We start from the raw sequence: 20,649 nt of genomic DNA on the forward strand, positions 1-20,649 counted from the left end.
ATATTATGTCAGAGCTTTGTGAGATTCTCATTTTTTTAGGTGCTTTCACAAATATGTAAAAGTGCTTATATAATGCTTAATGCTTCAGCTTGTTCATCCATTCAGGTGTATAAGTTAGTTGAGGCTGATTGTTTTGAATAAATTTAGTGGTCTATTGGATACTTACCTGTATGAGGAGGGAAACATAATTTGTGTTTTCTTATCTACTTGGTTGGTTTTTTTTTGCCAGTGCAGCAAAAGCATGTGACTTTCTTGCACTACATGGCAAATACTATTACTACACACATACACAGAGCAAATTCCAAATTGTATTGTATTAAAGTTGGACAAACAGGAATTCAACATTTCCAACCCCATACATTTTTTGAATTAGATATATATATAAATTTAGTCTTGGTCAATGGGACCAAGATAAATTTAGTCTTGGCCAGTGGGACCTCCCTGCCAGTATAGTGGATTTGTCACTTGGTACCATTTTTGAAAGGTGCGATTTGAGTCTTATCTTAGATAGACTTTAAGAATTTGAGATTTTACTTGGTTTTCAGTTAGCTAATCTGAAGAGATGGTGTGGAGTTTTCCCACTGAGATCTTCCTGGATATTTTCTTCTCTGCAAAGATGCAAGCTTATCACAGCATATAACTTGTATAAATCCCCAGGATTACTTACCTTTGGGGCCTCCAGCACTTAAAACAAAAGTAATTTACAGACATAATACACTGACATACAGCAGGGGGGGTGCTGCAGGTGGGTAGGCGAGGTAAGCGTTGCTTACGGGCAGCAGTTCATGAGGGCACCAAAATTTTTTTTGATATATACAAGTCGGACCTACGTTTCACAAACCTTAAAATGAAATTTTCTATTTAGTGATTTTTTAAAATTCCCTTTGGTAATTGCATTTAAGATAGTTTCTGTAGAAAAGAAAATTTCCATATAATGAACGGCTTACGAGAGACTTAATTCAGAACGCATTAACAGTTTGAACTTCTGGCCTTTAGACAATTGAGACAATTAGTGCTGCTGCTAGGCACAAATTAAGAGTTAGTAGTAGTATTAGTAGTGGCATGTGATGCAAGAAAGCAAGTGTATGAGCTTATGCAGCATCAGCCAAAAAAAAAAAAAAAATCACACCATTTCCTCCAAATGCCTGTCCAGTTCCTGCTTAAATTTATTTAACCTATCAACTTCCATGACAGATGGAAGTTTGTTCCAGCAATTAACCGCCCGCTGGCTAAAGGCAAATTTCCGCACATCTATTCTACATTTGTCTTTTCTTAATTTGAATTTATGCTCCCTTAGGTTTGTAATCTGAACAAGTGGAAGGATCCCATCAGAATTCAGCGTGCTCAACCCATTCAAGGCCTTATACACCTCAATCAGATCACCGCGCAGGTGCCTATTGTAGAACTTAAGCCTCTCTCTCTCTCTTGGTAAGAGGATCCCTTAATTTCCCTCACCAATCTTGTTGCCCTTCTCTGTACACACTCAAGAAAATCTACATCCTTCCTAAAATGAGGACTCCAGACCTGTAAGCAGTACTCAAGGTGTGGCCTGACCATTGCCTTATACAGAGGGACAATCACCTCCTTTTCCCTGCTAGCAAAATTCCTATATATTGTTGACAAAACCCCATGACCTGCCCTGACAGCCTGTCTGCATTGCTCAGAAAACTTCATATCTGACTGCACAATTACTTCCAGGTCTTTTTCATTTTCTACCACCTTAAGTGTAGTCCTACACAGTTGGTACGTTTCTCTGGGGTTACTTCTACCCATATGCAGTACTTTGCATTTGTTAAGGTTAAACTTCAGTTGCCACTTCTTAGCCCATCTGCCCAAATTTTCTAGATCCTGTTGCAGTAGCACACTGCCATTACTTCATTAACAACCCTGCCAACCTTTGTATCATCTGCAAACTTCGACTAAGCCTGATATACCTTCATCAATATCATTGATAAATATACAAAACAACAGAGAACCCAACACCGAACCCTGTGGGACTCCACTAATAACATTAGTCCACGAAGAGCAGCACCCTTTAATTACCACCCTCTGTCTTCTCGAACTCAACCATCCTTTTATCCCTTAATACCATTTTGCTCCAATTTGTACAGTAGTCTTCCATGCGCAACAGTGTCAAAAGCTTTCCTGAAATCCAAATATATGATATGAAAATTATTTTTTGCATCCAGTTCCTTTGTAACCACATCATATTATCCTATCGAATTTGTCAGACAAGACTTTCCCTTAACAAACCCATGCTGTGTCTGAATTATTGCTGCAGTCTTGTCTAGATGATCCTGCAATGCATCTTTAACTAGTGACTCCATTATTTTACCCTTAACAGAAGTTAAACTAACTGGTACTCGTGTCACCCTTCGATCCCCCTTTGTAAATTAAGGATAGATTTGCACATCTCCAGTCCAAAGATGCTCTTATAATTATGGCTAAGGGTTTGCTTAGTTGCTTTGCTGCCTCCTTTAATATAACTGGATAGATCCTATCCACCCCAGATGCCTTTCTTATGTTTAACTTCAACAATTTCTTCTCCACTTTGCTCTCAGTTATTACAAAATCATTAAGCACCCGCTACAATTTGATAACCTTCTGCCATTTTCAAACCTTAATAACTCCTTATGTGTGAATTTAGATGCAAAATATTCATTCAGTTTGTTTGCTATCTGAGCAGGATCATTAACAGTCGAACCATCGATATCAAGTGGACCAATCAGATTCATCCCCTTCCTTTTAGAGTTTATATAAGTAAAGAAATCCTTGCTGTTTTTCTTAGCATCCTTTGCCAAAGATTTCTCGTAATCTGCCTTCACCTGCCTAACCTCCTTTGTGACTTGATTACAGACTAGCTTATATCTGCCATAGGCTTCAGAGTCGCTTGATAATTTATATGCATCCCATGCATTTTTCTTTTCTGTCACGAGTCTCATTAGTTCATTTGCTAACCATTTAGGCCTAAACCTTGAACAATATTTCTTAATAGGTATGAAACTTTTAGTAGCTTCCACGATTAATTCCTTGAATGCTTCCCACTTAGGATTTGCTGTTGGTAACATCATCATCAGTTGATCCCACTGTACAGAATTTAAAAACTGTCTGAGACCACTGTACTCGCCTTTACGGAAGCATAAACCCTTTCCTTTACCCCTGATGGTAATTATATCTTTAAGTAAATCCCACATCAGTACCCTGTTATCATTGCCACCTAGTGGTTTCTTTATCTGCAAATTCTTAATACACGAATGATCACTGCTGATAACCAGATCAAGGGTATTACCCTCTCTGGTTGCCTCTCGAACATGCTGCTGCAGAAAACAATCATCCAATAAATCCACAAAAGTTTTACTAGTGTGTGAGTGACCAATCCACAAGTTTCAATCAATATCTGGGAAGTTAAAATCCCCCATAATAAGACATTCTGATTTACTAGCCCACTCTATTTCTCTGTACAATTGTTCATTGTACTCATTCGAATCATTAGGCCTATAACACACTATAAGTTAAAGGGAGTACCATTCTGTAACTTAGTGGTACTCATAAAACCTATCCAATCACCTGTTCCAGAAGTCGCACTGGTCATCTGATTGGTTAATGTTTACCAACATTCAACTGGCAGGCAAATAATTCATTTGAAATAAATACAGTACATGAAATTGCAGACTGACGTTAATTTTCTCATTATCTGGGTCTCTGTTCAGTGCCGGATTAAGGTACTGAACAGAGTACTGTAGCAGGGCTCTTGCCTGGAACAGCAAAAACAGAATAATAATGAGTCAAAAATATATATATCCTTAGAAAAAAGGTGCTAAAAAATCTTTCTGCCCAGGGCGTGGAAATACCTTGGTCTGGTGCTGTCTGTGTTTCATATTTATATTTCACAGGGTTATACTCCAGAACATGGCTACAACCGCATACTTCGGCGAGAAAGAGCGGAAGAAAGCAGACATAGGACATGAAGGCAACTCTTACTCATTGCTATTCCCCTCTCCTCCTCGCCTGCATTTTACTGGGGGATGTCACTTGCATCGCAATGTGTTGTAGCTGAAATGAAGAAAAAGAAATGACAAGATGGCAATTTTTTTTAAACTAACAAAAATTACCACCATTACCACTGATTCTTCTCATCCATACATTACTAGACGATCTCACATGCATTAACAATGAGAATTGCTCATGCATGTCAACAGAAATGTTTCTTTCTTTTTTTTTTTTTTGTTCTGGGGGCGTCTGCTCCCACACCCCTACTAATATAAAGAGAAACCGATACTAACAACTCATACAAAATTACTGTGAAAAACATCAAATCGTCAAGAAACAACTTGAAAACAATAAAAACAAAAAAAAAAAAAAAAACTCACCTGATCAGTCCTCGCATGTTTGATGAAGTACACTTCATCAAACATCCACACTGAAAACACATGTATTCTAAAGCTCTCAAATTCATACTCATACACCATTCAGCAGTCTTACATTCATCCTTTTGCAAACAGAATAACACGAAATAACAATAACTGAGGGCAGCAGAGCAACATGATAATTTCGCATTTCCTGCTAAAACCAGAAGCAAATTTGCATCCAATCAAAAAATCAGAGACACAAAATGGGGTAAATTAGGCATTCCCAATAATCAGCCATAGAAAATTATAGCTGCAGAAAATTATTCAAACATAAATTTGTATAATTTTCCTTTTGTTTTATTATTGTACAATTTCTGTGATTTAGAATTTAAAGTTTATTTTCAGAATGATTTTGTTATTTTTGTTTGTTGTTTCATTATATTATACGTAGAATATGTTGTAATTCTTTTCTTTTTCAATTATATAATATTGGTGTGGATACACCATAGTTCACCTATAAATTAAACTACGTATGTAGTGTGAAGGCATTGTTTTTTAATTGTATCTCATATTATGGCTACCTTCATAACGAGGTATATTTTTACCAGGTATTGCACTACTTCAAATGAGTAATGCTTCTCTAGTAGAGAAGACTACTGTTATTCTCAGTGGATACCACCACCCAGACGGTCACTGTTTCAAAGCTGTTGGCCTATCATCGGTGGGTAGGCAGGTACCATGATAATGCAAATATGTCATCACAGTTGCAAAGTGGTTCACAATATGAGATATGCTAAACGGTTTATAGAATGATACAATATTTCAAGATACCTGGTATCTCATTGTGTTTAAAACTAGAAAGTGGTGTCAGCTTAAGCTGAAACTTCCAGTTCCTTAACACTCTCCCTGCCAATTTCATCTCTCTACAAAGCTATCAAGACTCCCTTACTTGATATTGAATTTATATGTTCAAGAGTAGAAAAGAAAAGAAAAATTAAGTTTTTCCCCTTATTTGCAAAAAAATTTGTTGCAAACAAAAAAGCATTGTATTAAAAATAGAATGCTATTTATCTTTTGCTAATGATCATAAATCAGATAGCTCAGTGTTTGCAAACTAGTGGTATGCACAAAAAAATATACAGGCATGCTGCCACTCATAAATTTATTTTTACCTTAAAAATGTATTTTTTTTTCACATGAAGAAATTTGCTTTATAGTCACATATTAGCGACTAAGTGCTAGCAGTGAAAATTGTAAGTGTGATTGTACCCAAAATTATGCAGCAACAAAGAAACATGAGAAACTTTATCATCTTTATTGAAACTTGAAGTTTTAATAAAGAGTTGTGCTCATTTCATTAGATTCTTTTTTTTATATGGCGTGCAGCAACTGTTATGTTTTTGCTTGAAATTATTTTTGGTATGCAGACTTGAAATAGTTCTTGGTACAAAATTAAAAACAGAAGAAATAAAAATTAATTAATTATAAGGAAAAAGTTTGTCTATTTCCTTCTTTTCATCTGTTCTTTTATGCATTTTGGCTCCAGAGAAATCAGTGCAACCTAATTTTTCCCTGGAAATGATTGCAGTTTTTTTAGTGTAAATTTAATTAACCAGTGTGTTGGAAATTGCTTGTGGGAAGGTATGGAAAATATTGCGGATGCACAATAAAAGAAAATCCTTGGTTAAGTACTGAATATCTGCTCTTTAAAAAGCAGCTGCTGCTTTTTGAAAAATGTGTTGGTTCATGTTTTGTTACTTATTTACTAAATACATACAGCAAGTAATGAATTAACAATTTTTTTTATTCTCTTAATTGCAGAAGATTCATGAAGTAAATGTATTTCAATTTTAATTAAATCCAGGAGAAATAATTGAAGCATATTACAAAAAATTGAGTATTATAATAAGAATATTGTGAGAGGGATAACTGCCTGGGTTATTGTAACTGATATTTAGTCCCCTAATATTCTTTGCAAAAATGCAAGTGCTGTGTGTGTATGTTCACAAGCCAATTTACATGTTGTGAGGACTGAAAAATGGAAAAACTCATGGGGTAGGACCCTACTCCTTCTTCCTGAAATCAGCTAACTATAGCCTTAAATGAAAATAACTTTAGAAATTGTTTAGATGGGAATTGAATTCAGACCTTACTAAAAAAGTGACAGATAGTGATGTATTGTGCTGATAATCTGCTGTGGCAGCTCAGTTGACACGATAGAAAGTTCGGTGAATATTACACTGTGAAGTACATGCACTGAAGTGAAGTGAAATGAAAATCAATATTTTTTTGTGTTATGAATTGGTGGAAAATTAATTACCATACTTTATATATCGTAAAACACTTTATTGTTCTTGGAAAATATTTCCTGAAATTCTCTTGCATCTCATTGTCTGAACATATCCTCCGTAGTCGAGTGGTCAGGAGCGGGAGTGCAGTAGCACACGCTCCTTGAGTAGACCGGGGTTCAAGCCCCTGACTGCTAAATACGGTTGATCTGCTAACCCACACCGGACCAGCGTGGCAGATATGGTCCATTTCCCTCAACATGAATTGTTGAGGAGGCTTCCATCCTGCAGTGGGTTGATAATGGCAGCAGTTTCCCTTTTTTTTTCCTTTTTTTTTTTTTTTTTTATACTAGTGCATGTGATAATGTTTTTATCTTTGGCCATGGCTAGCGACAATATGGTCAGCACATCCAGGTGGCCTTCAAAAAAAGAAAGCCAGCTCTTTTATTGTGTAATCATTTTCAGATTATACACAACAAAGGCAACAAAAAGGACAGTTGTTGCTGAATTAAACATGGAGTTAGCTGTAATTATAGCATGCCTTTGGTGCCTCTATCTGTTTGATCCACTTCTCACTCCATGAGGAGGAATGGGCCAAATGGATAGAGGCACCAAATCACAATTTTACAGCATAGGACAAATGAAGCAAGCAACAATTTCCCTGGAGTATGAATGGATGAAAAACTAGCAGGAGTTAGTAGTGAAACAAAAGATAGTTTTGTATCTTTCAAGAACTGTGCAGTTGATGGCCCTGAAGATGATGCACTCTTTAAAGAAAGTGTGCAAAAGCCACACCTCAACATTAGTAATGATGAGTGTAGCTGTAACAATGACATGTTATAAGATGAGTAAAAGCTTTTATACACTGATATTTAGTAAGCAATTGTTTAGTAATTGTTTAGTAAGCAATTGTGAATTTGTGTTTCAAATATATGAAATAAAAATAACAGTAATTTGCTTTTATATTAATCACAGAAATTGTAAAAATTTAATTTAAGGAATGAAACTGAATAATCCTAAAACATAACTGATTCATATGTTTTTTTAATCTATATTACATATTTTGGATTTCTCTATTGACTAGTTATTTATTTATTACTTTATATGTTGTCTAAACTAATTACACTTACCAACTTATTGCATACTGATTAACCTGTTAACTAATGATAGATATTGTTTTTATTTTGCTTTTTTAGTTTGGAATGTAAGTATATATATCAAGTTATTATGAAGCAACTTTGTATAGGATATATGCAGATTCCGTAATAAGAAACTAATTCTGGATGTGGGGATGTGGAGTGGAGGGTCCATCTTGAGATTAACTGCCAGTGATTTGAGCACCTGACTGCAGTGGACAAGGTATGCATTAAGATAACTTTCTATGAATAATAACATCAGCTAACAGCAAACCCACTGTTCTTCATTGATTTTATTATACACACATTCTGCTTTTGTCTAACAAAAAATTTCAGCAACTGTTAAAAATAGTTCTTAACCAATCTAGAGTTAAAAAGGTGAGCACCATCCGGAGTGGGGAAGGAATGGAAAACAGGTGTTGCTTGCTTTTTAGGTAAGATTTCTCTGGATAATTACAAGCTGCTAAGCATACTTTGGCACAGTAATCATCTGCTTATAATCTAGCAGAACTATAGGTGGATGTTTCTATATGTCACTTCAATAAATAAAGAGCATATGCAACTCTGAAAAATTTTAACTGTCGAGTAAAATTTCTTTTGTAACTGAATTATATGTATTGATTTACTACATATGGATGTGGGGAAACTGCACTGTTTAACATGTGAACAGTATGGTGCCCTTACAGTTGAACTGTTTTGTGAGAAGAAATTTTAAGAAAGAAAGAAAGAAAAAACAACATTTTACCAGCATTGGTGATAATCATATCCAGTTTATCCTCTGATTCTGACAGATCTCTGGCCATTTCCCAGACTGAATCTAGACTGGTGAGATCCATGTACATTACACGCACGTTGAAGCTACCTGTTTTGCTCCTCAGAAAAAATGCAGTTGAATCTCTACGAGCTTTTGTACGACATGCCACAATTACTCGGGCTCCCCTCCGTGCCAGTTCGACAGAGAGTGCTCGACCCAGTCCTGAGCTACCACCTGTAGAGAAAGGAGGATTTAAAATTAACATTTGTTATGAATACAAATAACCATATATAATATGTAGTAGTATCTGCATACATTCAGTGTATATAAGATAACAATAATGAAAAAGAGCCACAACAAATATTTATTAATTAATATGAAAAAAATAAAGAAAATTTATAATGGCAGCATCATTTTAACTAAAGTTTAATAAAGTCCATTTTTCTGGCTTTGGAAGACAATTCTTTAATAATTCTGTGCAGATCAAGGTCATATTTCTGTAGATATTATTGCTAAATTTGATAACCTATTTTGAGACGTGTTACAGGTTTCATTGATTTCAATCCTTCTAAAACTTAGTCCTGTCTTATATTTGCAAAAATTATTCTTTATCTCCTATTCTTATTGTCGATAACACTCTGATTTCTAGGCAAGATCATATATCTGTATTGGGGATTACCCCGACTTCTAATCTCTCTCTTGGCATAAGCACTTTACAAATATTGCTTCCTCTGCATCCAGTAAACTGGGTTCTGTCTTTCACTCCCTGCGTTACTTTTCTTCTAAACAGCTGTTCACTCTGTACAAATCTTAAATCCACCCAACCGTAGAATATTGTTCCTACATATGGTGTGGTGCCCCAAAAACCTCTCAGGCTTCTAGATTCCATTCAAAAGAAGGCAGTTAGATTAATTAATGATTCATCTCTAACAGAGTCTCTTCACTGTCTCATAGACATTCTGTTTCTGCTGCATGCCTTTTCTATAGATACTTCCATTGGTACTGTTCTTCTTTAATTTTCACTCTCTCTTCCAAAGCAATCAGAACACATGCTACAACTAGTCAACATCCTTTTACTATCCAACTCCAAACTCATAGAACCAACTTTTCTTCTTTCTTATTTATTCAACTTCTGTTTTTTGAAACAACCTCCCTTCATATGTATTTCCTGAAAATTACAAGCTACAGAAATTAAAGTCTAATGTCAAGAAGTATCTTTCATCATTTCAACCTTCAACCCATGGTACCACATATTATAGATTCTAATACCTCCTATTCTTCAGAGTTGTCATAAAAACTCCAGGGACTCACATCTGGTGAGTATGGGCTTGGCAAACTCAGGGTCCTGAGCTGGTTATCACCATTCTTCTCTTTCTTGGTGATTCCCTACTTCTGATTCTCTCTCTCTCTCTCTCTCTCTCTCTCTCTCTCTCTCTCTCTCTCTCAGGATAATGTGGGTTTTTTTTTTATTGGCTTGTGCAGCATAAGCCTCGGCTTCCTTGCACCATATGGCTAATATTATAATAATAAAAATAATGAGGAAAAAGAATTCTGGGCTCATCCACTTTACAGCAAGAGAGGTTCATCAAAGGAAAATTCTAAGCAATGTAGAATAAGTTGTGAGATTATCCTTGGAAGTTCTTTTCATACTTCAGAATATGCATTATCATCTTTTAATAAATTATTACATATTCTTAAACCTTTTTCCGGCATTATTTTCAAAATTTACAGTTCTTGTAATGTTTTTGAAAATAATGTCTCCTCTTTTTTGCTCTATCGATCAACTTTTCAATACTTTTTCATGTAGATCAAACACTTTGAAGAGGTTTTTTTTTTTTTTTTTAATTTTTAACAGCACAGTGCTGAATTCATTGCCACAGACAACAGTTCTGTTGTCTGTGGGCACACCTGCATTAGAAGTTCTGTATCTAGTTATTATCGTATGACTGTTTAGTTGCCTGGGATTTCAATCTGGCTGCAATAGCTTTGTCCTTTTGTAGGCCTGTTGAACATATGAGCACACTCCCATAGTAATATAATGGTTTTCATCCCTAAACAGCCATACCACTAAAAGTCCAGTGGTTGAAGCCTGCATGAATACTAAATAGTAATGTTCTTGTTTTTCTCTATTGCTTGAACTTTTGTTGTGGCCATCTTGGAGTATGAACAGAAAATGTATTTATTTATATGATTATAATAATATTTTTAAATACTGTGGAAAATACATAAAATGTTATAAAAAAGCAATACAGAAAAAACTTAATATTACAGAAAATGGTTATTTCAAATACCAGTGTGAAACTATATTTTATAACTCTTTAGTTTTAAACCTATAGGATGTGTAACACGTAGATTGCCTAACAGCCTTCCTCCAGCTGCACAGTGTGAAGGAACAGCCTCATGGTTGGAAATCCCTGCATTAAGAGATCTCTTATTAAGCAAATGACTAATAAAGTGCTTTTATTATTTAAAAATTGAAGAAAACTTACTGTTGTAATGGAGTTTGAATTGTCACCTGAGTAAAGAAGAAACAGTATGTAGTGTGTAACATTTCGGGCACATTAGCAATTAGTAATAATTCACGATTTGTAACAAAAAAAAAAAAAAAAAAAAGAAAACTGAGAAAGAAGCGACGATTTTTATGGGTGAACTAAGAATAGTGCATTTCTGGTCATCCACCACATTACCCATTGATTCCTCCAACCACCGCATCCTAACAAACAATATCCAGTTCAGCTACAATTCCTCCAACCAGCACATCATAACAAATAATATCCAGTTCAGCTACAGTATTATGGATAGCCTATGTCATATGTATGAGAAAAAAAATTTTGGATTTATATTAGTCCAATTTTAATGAAATTTGGGAAGATTTGACAGATCTTTCTGAAAGAGAAATAATTTCATAAAATCCAACCACTGGGTATGTTTTTATTTATTTTTATTTTTTTTCAATACGAACGGAAAAAATAAATAAATAATTGCCCAATTTTTATTGCTCTGATTTTAATAAAATTTGGGATGGCTTGACAAATCTTTTTTAAAGCCACAAATATAAAATTTCATTAAAGTCTATCCAATATTGATATAGTGACGATAGGCATATTATGCATATATGCCAACATGCCTAACAACAAGAACAGTAATTTTGGTAAGTATATTAAAATAAAAGTAAAAAAAAACAACAGTCTGCTCTATTAATATTTTAAACTCTTTACTTCAGCCCAGGGGTTCACATCTTGTGAGTATGAGCTTGGCACACCCAGGGTCCTGATCTGGATATCATCATCATTCTCATTCTTCGTGATTGCTTTCTACTTCTGACTCTTGCTCTCTCTCTCTCTCTCTCTCAGGGTAACCGGGAATTTTTTTTGGCTGGTGCAGAATAAGCCTCAGGCTTCCTTGCACCATAGCTAATAATAATAAAGATAAAACTAATTTAAAGTAACACAAAAACATTTTTGTATTTAAAACATCGGCATCCAGAATGCTCCGTAGTTGTCTTTTGAAAAGTGCTGCAAGTCCAGCAACCAGAGTGTCCTCATTATTACACAAGTGTTAAAATTTCATTGTTTCACTTCAAATATTCATTTCCACGCATCTGCCATATTGCTTTCTAATTCTTCCAACCAGTGCATCATAAAAAAACAATAAAAAAACAAGCTTCAGCTACAATATAGGTAAATGGATATCTTATGTCAGGGCCCAACAAACTACAGCCTGCTGGCCAAATCCGGCCCTTTGCCTGTTTTTGTACGGCCCATGAGCTAAGGATGGGTTTTACATTTTTAAATGGTTGAAAAAAAATGAAAAGAAGAATATTTCGTGACAATGAAAATTTTATGAAATTCAAATTTCATTGTCCATGAATAAAGTTTTATTGGTCCACAGCCATGCTCATTCATTTACATATTGCCTATGGCTGCTTTTGTGCTACAACGACAAAGTTGAGTAGTTGCAACAGAGACCATATGTGGCACTCTCATCACTTCACACTGCTGCTCGACACACTACAAATTGCAGTGAACCAATTGATAACTTGACAGTGTTTCGAGTGCCACACGTTTTGCCATATGGCAACATTTTATTTTATTACCAGTGTATACCCGTCATGTCAAACCAAAAAAAGAAGAGAAAAGTGGACTTTGAATGTTGCACTTTTAATGCCCTGTGGAGTGTATATTATTTTGTTATCGAATTAAATGCAAAAGCTTTGTGTTTATTATGCAATGACACTATAGCGGTGCTAAAAGAATACAATGTACCATCCAAGTTTCTTGTGATGACCGACACTGGTTAAAATAGATTTATTAAAATAAAAATGATATATACATAAGATAAAACAGAAATAAAATAAGAGAAAAGTGTTAAAATATAATATAATAAAAGTGTTAAAATACATAGTAGCTTTCGAAGCGAAGTGCCTTCGAAAGCTACTATGTATTTTAACACTTTCAAGGGTGGAATTCAGGATCATTTGGATCGAATTGAGATTCTCAAGGATACTCAGCATGGTTTTGTAAAGGGAAAAATCATGTTTAACAAATCTGGTTCGCTATTTCGAAAGGGTCACTCACGAGCTGGATTTATGGAATAATTTCGACATTGTTTATTTAGATTTCAGCAAAGCTTTTGACTCGGTCCCACATGAGCGGTTGCTTTATAAGCTGGAACAGGTTGGAATCACTGGGAAAATCCTTAGATGGATAGAAGGATGGCTTCAGGGCAGGAGGCAGAGGGTTGTGATAAATGGTTATTCCTCAGTTGCCTTCATGGGTGGTAGAGGCCAACAGTTTGGGGAAATTCAAAGGTCATCTGGATACTACTTTCGGGTAAGGGAAGCGCATAGGATGATAGGTTTAATTTCCTTTTTATTTTTTTTTTTATTTTATTTTTTTATTTATTAATTATTATTATATTATTTTATTACCAGTGTATACCCGTCATGTCAAACCAAAAAAAGAAGAGAAAAGTGGACTTTGAATGTTGCACTTTTAATGCCCTGTGGAGTGTATATTATTTTGTTATCGAATTAAATGCAAAAGCTTTGTGTTTATTATGCAATGACACTATAGCGGTGCTAAAAGAATACAATGTACCATCCAAGTTTCTTGTGATGACCGACACTGGTTAAAATAGATTTATTAAAATAAAAATGATATATACATAAGATAAAACAGAAATAAAATAAGAGAAAAGTGTTAAAATATAATATAATAAAAGTGTTAAAATACATAGTAGCTTTCGAAGCGAAGTGAACACAGTTTCGAGTGCCACACGTTTTGCCATATGGCAACATTTTATTTTATTACCAGTGTATACCCGTCATGTCAAACCAAAAAAAGAAGAGAAAAGTGGACTTTGAATGTTGCACTTTTAATGCCCTGTGGAGTGTATATTATTTTGTTATCGAATTAAATGCAAAAGCTTTGTGTTTATTATGCAATGACACTATAGCGGTGCTAAAAGAATACAATGTACCATCCAAGTTTCTTGTGATGACCGACACTGGTTAAAATAGATTTATTAAAATAAAAATGATATATACATAAGATAAAACAGAAATAAAATAAGAGAAAAGTGTTAAAATATAATATAATAAAAGTGTTAAAATACATAGTAGCTTTCGAAGCGAAGTGCCTCTTCATCAGCTAGTCTGTGAATGGTGTACTTTAGTATTAGTATTAATAACGGCCGCATGGTGCAAGAAAGCCTATGGCTTATGCTGCACCAGCCAAAAAAAAAAAAATCCGAACAAAACAATGATAAAAACAAAAAAAAAATAAATAACTAAATAATAATAATTAATAAATAAAAAAATAAAATAAAAAAAAAAATAAAAAGGAAATTAAACCTATCATCCTATGCGCTTCCCTTACCCGAAAGTAGTATCCAGATGACCTTTGAATTTCCCCAAACTGTTGGCCTCTACCACCCATGAAGGCAACTTATTCCAGTAATTTATAACTAGCTGGCTAAAATAAAACTTCCTGCAGTCCAATCTAAACATTTCCCCCCGTAACTTGAATTTATGTCCCTTAGTTCTAGCATCATTTATAATCTTGAAAATTTTGTCCTCATTCATTTTACTGATGCCTCTCAAAGCCTTAAACACCTCAATCAAATCTCCTCTAAGGTGTCTAGTTTCCAAACTCTGCAACCCACATATTCGAAGTCTTTCTTCATAAGGATGCCCTTTTGCCGATCTCACCAGGCGAGTTACCCTTCTTTGCACCCTTTCAAGAAGCTCGATGTCTTTCTTTAGGTGCGGTCTCCATACTTGAACACAGTATTCCAAGTGTGGTCTAACATAAGCCTTATATAATGGGATTATCACGTCCCTATCTCTACTTGCAAAAGTTCGATAGATCATCGATAGAACACCATGGGCCTTCCTTGCAACCTGTTTACAATGCTCAGAGAATTTCATGTCTGACCGTATTGTAACACCCAAGTCCCTTTCCTCCAGTACTGGGTTTAGTTGAACTCCACCAAGTGAATAAGTTTTTTTGGGATTACTGTTTCCCAGGTGTAATACCTTACACTTTGTTGGATTAAAGCACAGCTGCCATTTTTCTGACCATTCCTAAAGTCTATCTAGGTCTCTCTGAAGAAGCTCAGCTTGACAGTGATCATTAACTACTCTACCAATTTTAACATCATCTGCAAATTTAGACTTCACGCCCTCTATCCCTTTATCGATGTCGATGTCGATTTATGAAAATTAAAAACAACAGTGGTCCTAATACTGATCCTTGGGGAACCCCACTTCTTACATAAACCCAATCTGAGGAATAACCATTTATCACAACCCTCTGCCTCCTGCCCTGAAGCCATCCTTCTATCCATCTAAGGATTTTCCCAGTGATTCCAACCTGTTCCAGCTTATAAAGCAACCGCTCATGTGGGACCGAGTCAAAAGCTTTGCTGAAATCTAAATAAACAATGTCGAAATTATTCCATAAATCCAGCTCGTGAGTGACCCTTTCGAAATAGCGAACCAGATTTGTTAAACATGATTTTTCCCTTTACAAAACCATGCTGAGTATCCTTGAGAATCTCAATTCGATCCAAATGATCCTGAATTCCACCCTTGATCATTGCCTCCATGATTTTCCCCACTACTGAAGTCAGACGGACAAGTCGATAATTTCCAACTTCACTTTTAGAGCCACCCTTATGTATGGGAGATACATTTGCACTTTTCCAATCCAAGGGAATCTCCCCAGAGTCTAGTGATGCTCGTATAATTAGCCTCAATGGTTCAATGCACTCGCTTGCCGCCTCTCTTAAGATTATAGGGTATATTCCATCAACTCCAGGAGCCTTACGGGTCTGTAGGCTCGAAAGGTTTTTCATTAAATAATCTTGCGAAATTTCAATATCATTAATTACATATTTTTTAACTTCGCTCCCACAATTTCCCATTGCCACAAAAGGCTTTTCATTTGTAAATATCGATGCAAAATAACTGTTGAGTTCATCTGCAACGGCAGCTGGTGTACTTAATACTATCCCCTTTCCCTTACGTAAAGGTCTGATCTGGTTTGTCCTGCTCTTCTTGGTATTTATATATGTGAAGAATTCTTTATCCCCCCTCTTTGCTGTGTTTGCTAGTGATTTCTCATAAACTGCCTTTGCCTGTCGAACCTTTTCTGTGGCTCTGTTACACATCACCTTGTAGCTGTTATAGGCTTCAGTACTTTTTATTGCTCTGTAACCTTTCCATGCCACCTTTTTCTGCTCAAGTAATGTGGCAACTTCACTATTCATCCAACTTGGAACCCTTCTCGTGGAGTATTTTTTTAATGGTATATACGCGTTCAAGGCATCTGTGATTAATGTTTTAAAAGCGTACCACAGTTCAATTGTAATCATTCTCTGCACGATATCAACCCAGTTAATAGAGGCCATGTAGTACCTTAAGGCATCGTAATTTCCTTTTCTGAAATTAAAACCCATTCCTTTGCCTTTTACTTCTGCTACCTCTCTCGTCATCATCCACTGTAGAACTCCGTGATCACTTCCTGCTACTGGTTCCTCTACTGTCAGCCCTGTTATGTCATCTGATTCATGTGTGATGATGAGGTCTAGGATATTCTTTTCTCTAGTACTTTCCCTGACATGTTGATACAAATAACAGTCATCTAGTTGATTTAAAACTTTTGTTCCCCATGTCGAGTTTCCTTCCCATTTACTCCAATCAATTAGAGGCAAATTGAAATCACCCATAATAAGGCATTGACGCTTACTTGCCCATTCCATTTGCATGTAGAAGCTTTTGCCATAATCTTCACAATCACCTGGTCTGTAGATTACTCCTACTCGCATTATACCTTTGTTTCCAACTATCTCACACCATACAGACTCTATACTAGCATGTGAAATGTCTGAATCCGGGAAAGCTATCGTTGCACTCAGGCTGCTTCTGATAAGCATTACCCCACCACCCCTTCTACTTCATTATATATTGATGGTTACAAAAGCACAAGTCAGCTGTAATCATATATCACAAGTCTGGTGTCGGTAAAGCAGAATTACGTACACATGATGATCAGCAGTGCTCATTGCACTGCAATACAGTGCATTCTATAATACGGTGTAAGTGTACTCTCCTCGTGTGATTCTAGTGCCTCCATAGCCAGGTGGGCAGGAGCAGCAGTGCATAGCACATGCTTCTTGATTAGACCGGGGTTCAAGCCCTGACCACCAAATACGGAGGATGCGGAAAGGTCAGGGAATGACCATTGCATATCCCCGGAGCAACATGGCCTTAGTCTAATGCTCCTAAAACCCAAATAATAGCACAACAAAATAACTTGTGCGATTCATAGTTCTATTATTGGTGGCTATGTGCAGTGCTTCAAGCCATGAGCGCTGGCGGTAATCACGTGAATAGTCGACGATTTCCATATCCTGTTGGGGAACAAGATTGTGCTCCTCACCCAATAATGCTCGGCGACTGCGGATTGTTCAAAATTAGCGGTTTGTAGAGCCACCTCATGCTCAGAAACCCGATCTTTCAATCTTCTTCCAGACTCGCCTACAGAACACCCCCCCCCCCTCAATCCAGTATATGGAACCACTCTCTAGGAAAGGAAGAACAGGTGCTTTTACCTTAGAAATAATAGATTGCAATTTCCTCCCCGGAAGTTGCATACATCGTACATGATGGAGACGCAAAATCCTAACAAGACGTTCCGATATGCCTGGATAATAGGGGATGTAGGCAGTAGAGATAAATTGATTGATGTGAGGCGGGCTAGATTTCGTAACAAATTCGTGAGCCTGAAGCTCGCATCTACCTAGAACATGAGGTGGATAGCTGCAATTTGAAAGCTCCGCCCTAATTTTAGAAATCTCCAATTGCCTGTCACCAGTCGAACTAGAGTGCATCCAAGCATGGGAGAATAAAGTGGGAGCAGTGCTACGTAAATGACCAGGGGTGTGGGCAGAGCCATAATTGTTAAATTGGCCTACGCACATTGGCTTCCTAAAAACGGAAGTTACTAAACGCGAATCCGCGCGTTGGACTAACACATCCAAAAAAAGGAAGAGAATTATCAACCTCTAGTTCAATCATAAACTGAATGACGGGTGACAGGGAATTGAGATATTGCAGTAGTCCATATTCTGATCCCTGGGGTACAATTGCAAAAATATCGTCAAAATAATGACACCAGAGAGTGATAGCTGAACTTCCTCTGTGGCAATATTGGCCATGATAGGACTAATGGGAGTACCTATAGCTGTGCCCTGTATTTGGCGAAATAGAGAGTCACTGAACATGATCACCCCCCCCCCCATTAAACAGATTAAGAGCAGTACAAATATCATCTGTAGAGAGCGAGGTTCTATCTCCCAATGTGGCATCCCTGCTCAAAAGACATCTCGCACAGGAACAGAAGTGAACAGAGAAACTACATCAAAGGAGACTAACCTCGCTCTTAGAAATAGTAAAATCTTTAATAATACGCAGTAAATGCATACTACTGGAAACAGTGTAAACAGTTTTCCCAACAAGGGGTACTAATAACTTGGTAATTGGCGAAATAGAGAGTCACTGAACATGATCACCCCCCCCCCCCCATTAAACAGATTAAGAGCAGTACAAATATCATCTGTAGAGAGCGAGGTTCTATCTCCCAATGTGGCATCCCTGCTCAAAAGACATCTCGCACAGGAACAGAAGTGAACAGAGAAACTACATCAAAGGAGACTATAACCTCGCTCTTAGAAATAGTAAAATCTTTAATAATACGCAGTAAATGCATACTACTGGAAACAGTGTAAACAGTTTTCCCAACAAGGGGTGCTAATAACTTGGCAACGTGTTTAGGAAGTTCATACTTAGGTGTATGACAACAAGAAACAATGGGCCATAAAGGAATATCAGGTTATGGATATTTGGACGTCCATAAAACTGTGGGAGTCGACAACCTGTCGCATGAAGGTTCTAGCGACCTTTGGTGCTTCAAGCACTGCACATAGCCACCGATAATAGTACTATGAATCGCACGAGGGGAGTATACTTACACCGTATTATAGAACGTACTGTATTGCAGTGCGATGAGCGCTGGCGATCATTGACACATCTACTGACACCAGACTCGTGATATATGATCATGCCCTGCTATTGTAACTATCAATATATACTGAAGTACACCATTCATAGACTAGCTCAGGGATTACCAAACTACGGCCCGCGGGCCAGATCGAGTCCACGTAGTCTGTTCAACCGGCCCGCTCCCCACTGTGCTACAAATGATCAAAATTTCTAAAATATATTGTAATTATTTATATGGAAATATAATAAATAGTGAATCAACGAAATACTACTGTTTCAATGACAGCTTGTGAGTTGGGTTTATACCTTGGCAACGGCGAGCGAAATCGGAGAAGATATCAATCTCGAGTTTCCAAATAAAATTATTAATGACTTAAAAAAGCATTTTTTGGAAAGATTTTCAGACCTCGACAGAATTGAGAGTGATATTCTTTTGTTTCAAAATCTGTTTCATTGTAACGTTGATGACGTGCCAATCGAACTACAGTTAGAGATCATTGATTTACAATCAAATGACCTATTGAAAGAGAAACACAGCGAAGGAAATCTTGTAGAATTTTATCGCTGCTTATCTGATGAGTTTTCACAATTAAAGAAATTTGCCTCTGGTATGGCATCAGTGTTCAGTACAACTTATGTCTGTGAGCAAGCATTTTCAGAACTGAAATATGTAAAGTCCACATATCGAACAAGGCTGAGTGATGAACATTTAAAGGCAATTCTCTTGGTTGGTTGTAGCAATTCAAAAGCAAACATTGATGATATTTTAAAAGCTAAACGCCAGTTCCATAAATCACATTAATCTTTTCTGCTTATCTTATTCCTAATGTCGCCTTCCTTGATAAGTTTTTGATAAATAAATATATTTGTTATCTTTATTTTTGCATATTTTGTGTATTGGTAAATAAATATATTCGTTGTCTTCATTTTTGTTGTACAATTTGTAATATTTTCATCGCGTACCCCTAAGCCTATATTCTCTGAAATCGTATAAAAGTACTGAATTTCCATTATAAAATATTTTCAGTACTACGTTTTTATAAGCGACATTGCGTAATAAAAATTATTAAGTATTATTTATACTTTGAAAAGCAGTTATTGATTAGTCCAAACTAGATTTTGAACAGGCTAAGAGTAGAAAACTTGCTTCTTGCTCTAATGGTAGCCGAGCATTCTGGTCTTTCCAAAGCTTGGCTGCAATTTTTGTCCATCTCTGTTCCCGCCTCTGTCAAAACCAGATGGTTCTGTTGCCACATCAGCCAAAGATAAAGCTGATCTGTTACCAACCTATTTGTTTTTTCCAACTCATGTATCTTGGTAAATCACCCCAAACCGTTCCCACTACACTTCATTCAATGAATCCTGTGGTTTTCCGTCAAAAGAATGTCAGAAGGATTTTGATGAATCTGATGCTACGAAAGCTCCAGGTCCTGATGTTATTTCTCCACTTGTTCTAAGCCCGTGAACTTACTCCTGTATTGTGTCATCTTGTTTCACTTTCTTATTCCAAAGATATTTTATCTTCTGCTTGGAAATTTGCTCATATCCAGGCAGT

General features: G+C 36.3%; 1 protein-coding gene across 1 annotated transcript in view; it reads right to left on the bottom strand.

The window, feature by feature from the left end:
* The window catches only part of LOC150085816 (retinol dehydrogenase 11-like), a 130,017-nt gene that overhangs the window by 53,123 nt on the left and 56,245 nt on the right, over window positions 1-20,649 (bottom strand). Inside the window, exon 2 of the mRNA XM_090374262.1 lies at window positions 8,519-8,761. Within this exon, the coding sequence (XP_090230388.1) occupies window positions 8,519-8,761 (243 nt within the window). The remainder of the gene's footprint in view (window positions 1-8,518; window positions 8,762-20,649) is intronic.

Source organism: Mastigoproctus giganteus, chromosome 5, assembly GCF_048544385.1.
Source record: "Mastigoproctus giganteus isolate SK-2022 chromosome 5, ASM4854438v1, whole genome shotgun sequence".
Lineage (NCBI taxonomy): Eukaryota > Metazoa > Arthropoda > Arachnida > Uropygi > Thelyphonidae > Mastigoproctus > Mastigoproctus giganteus.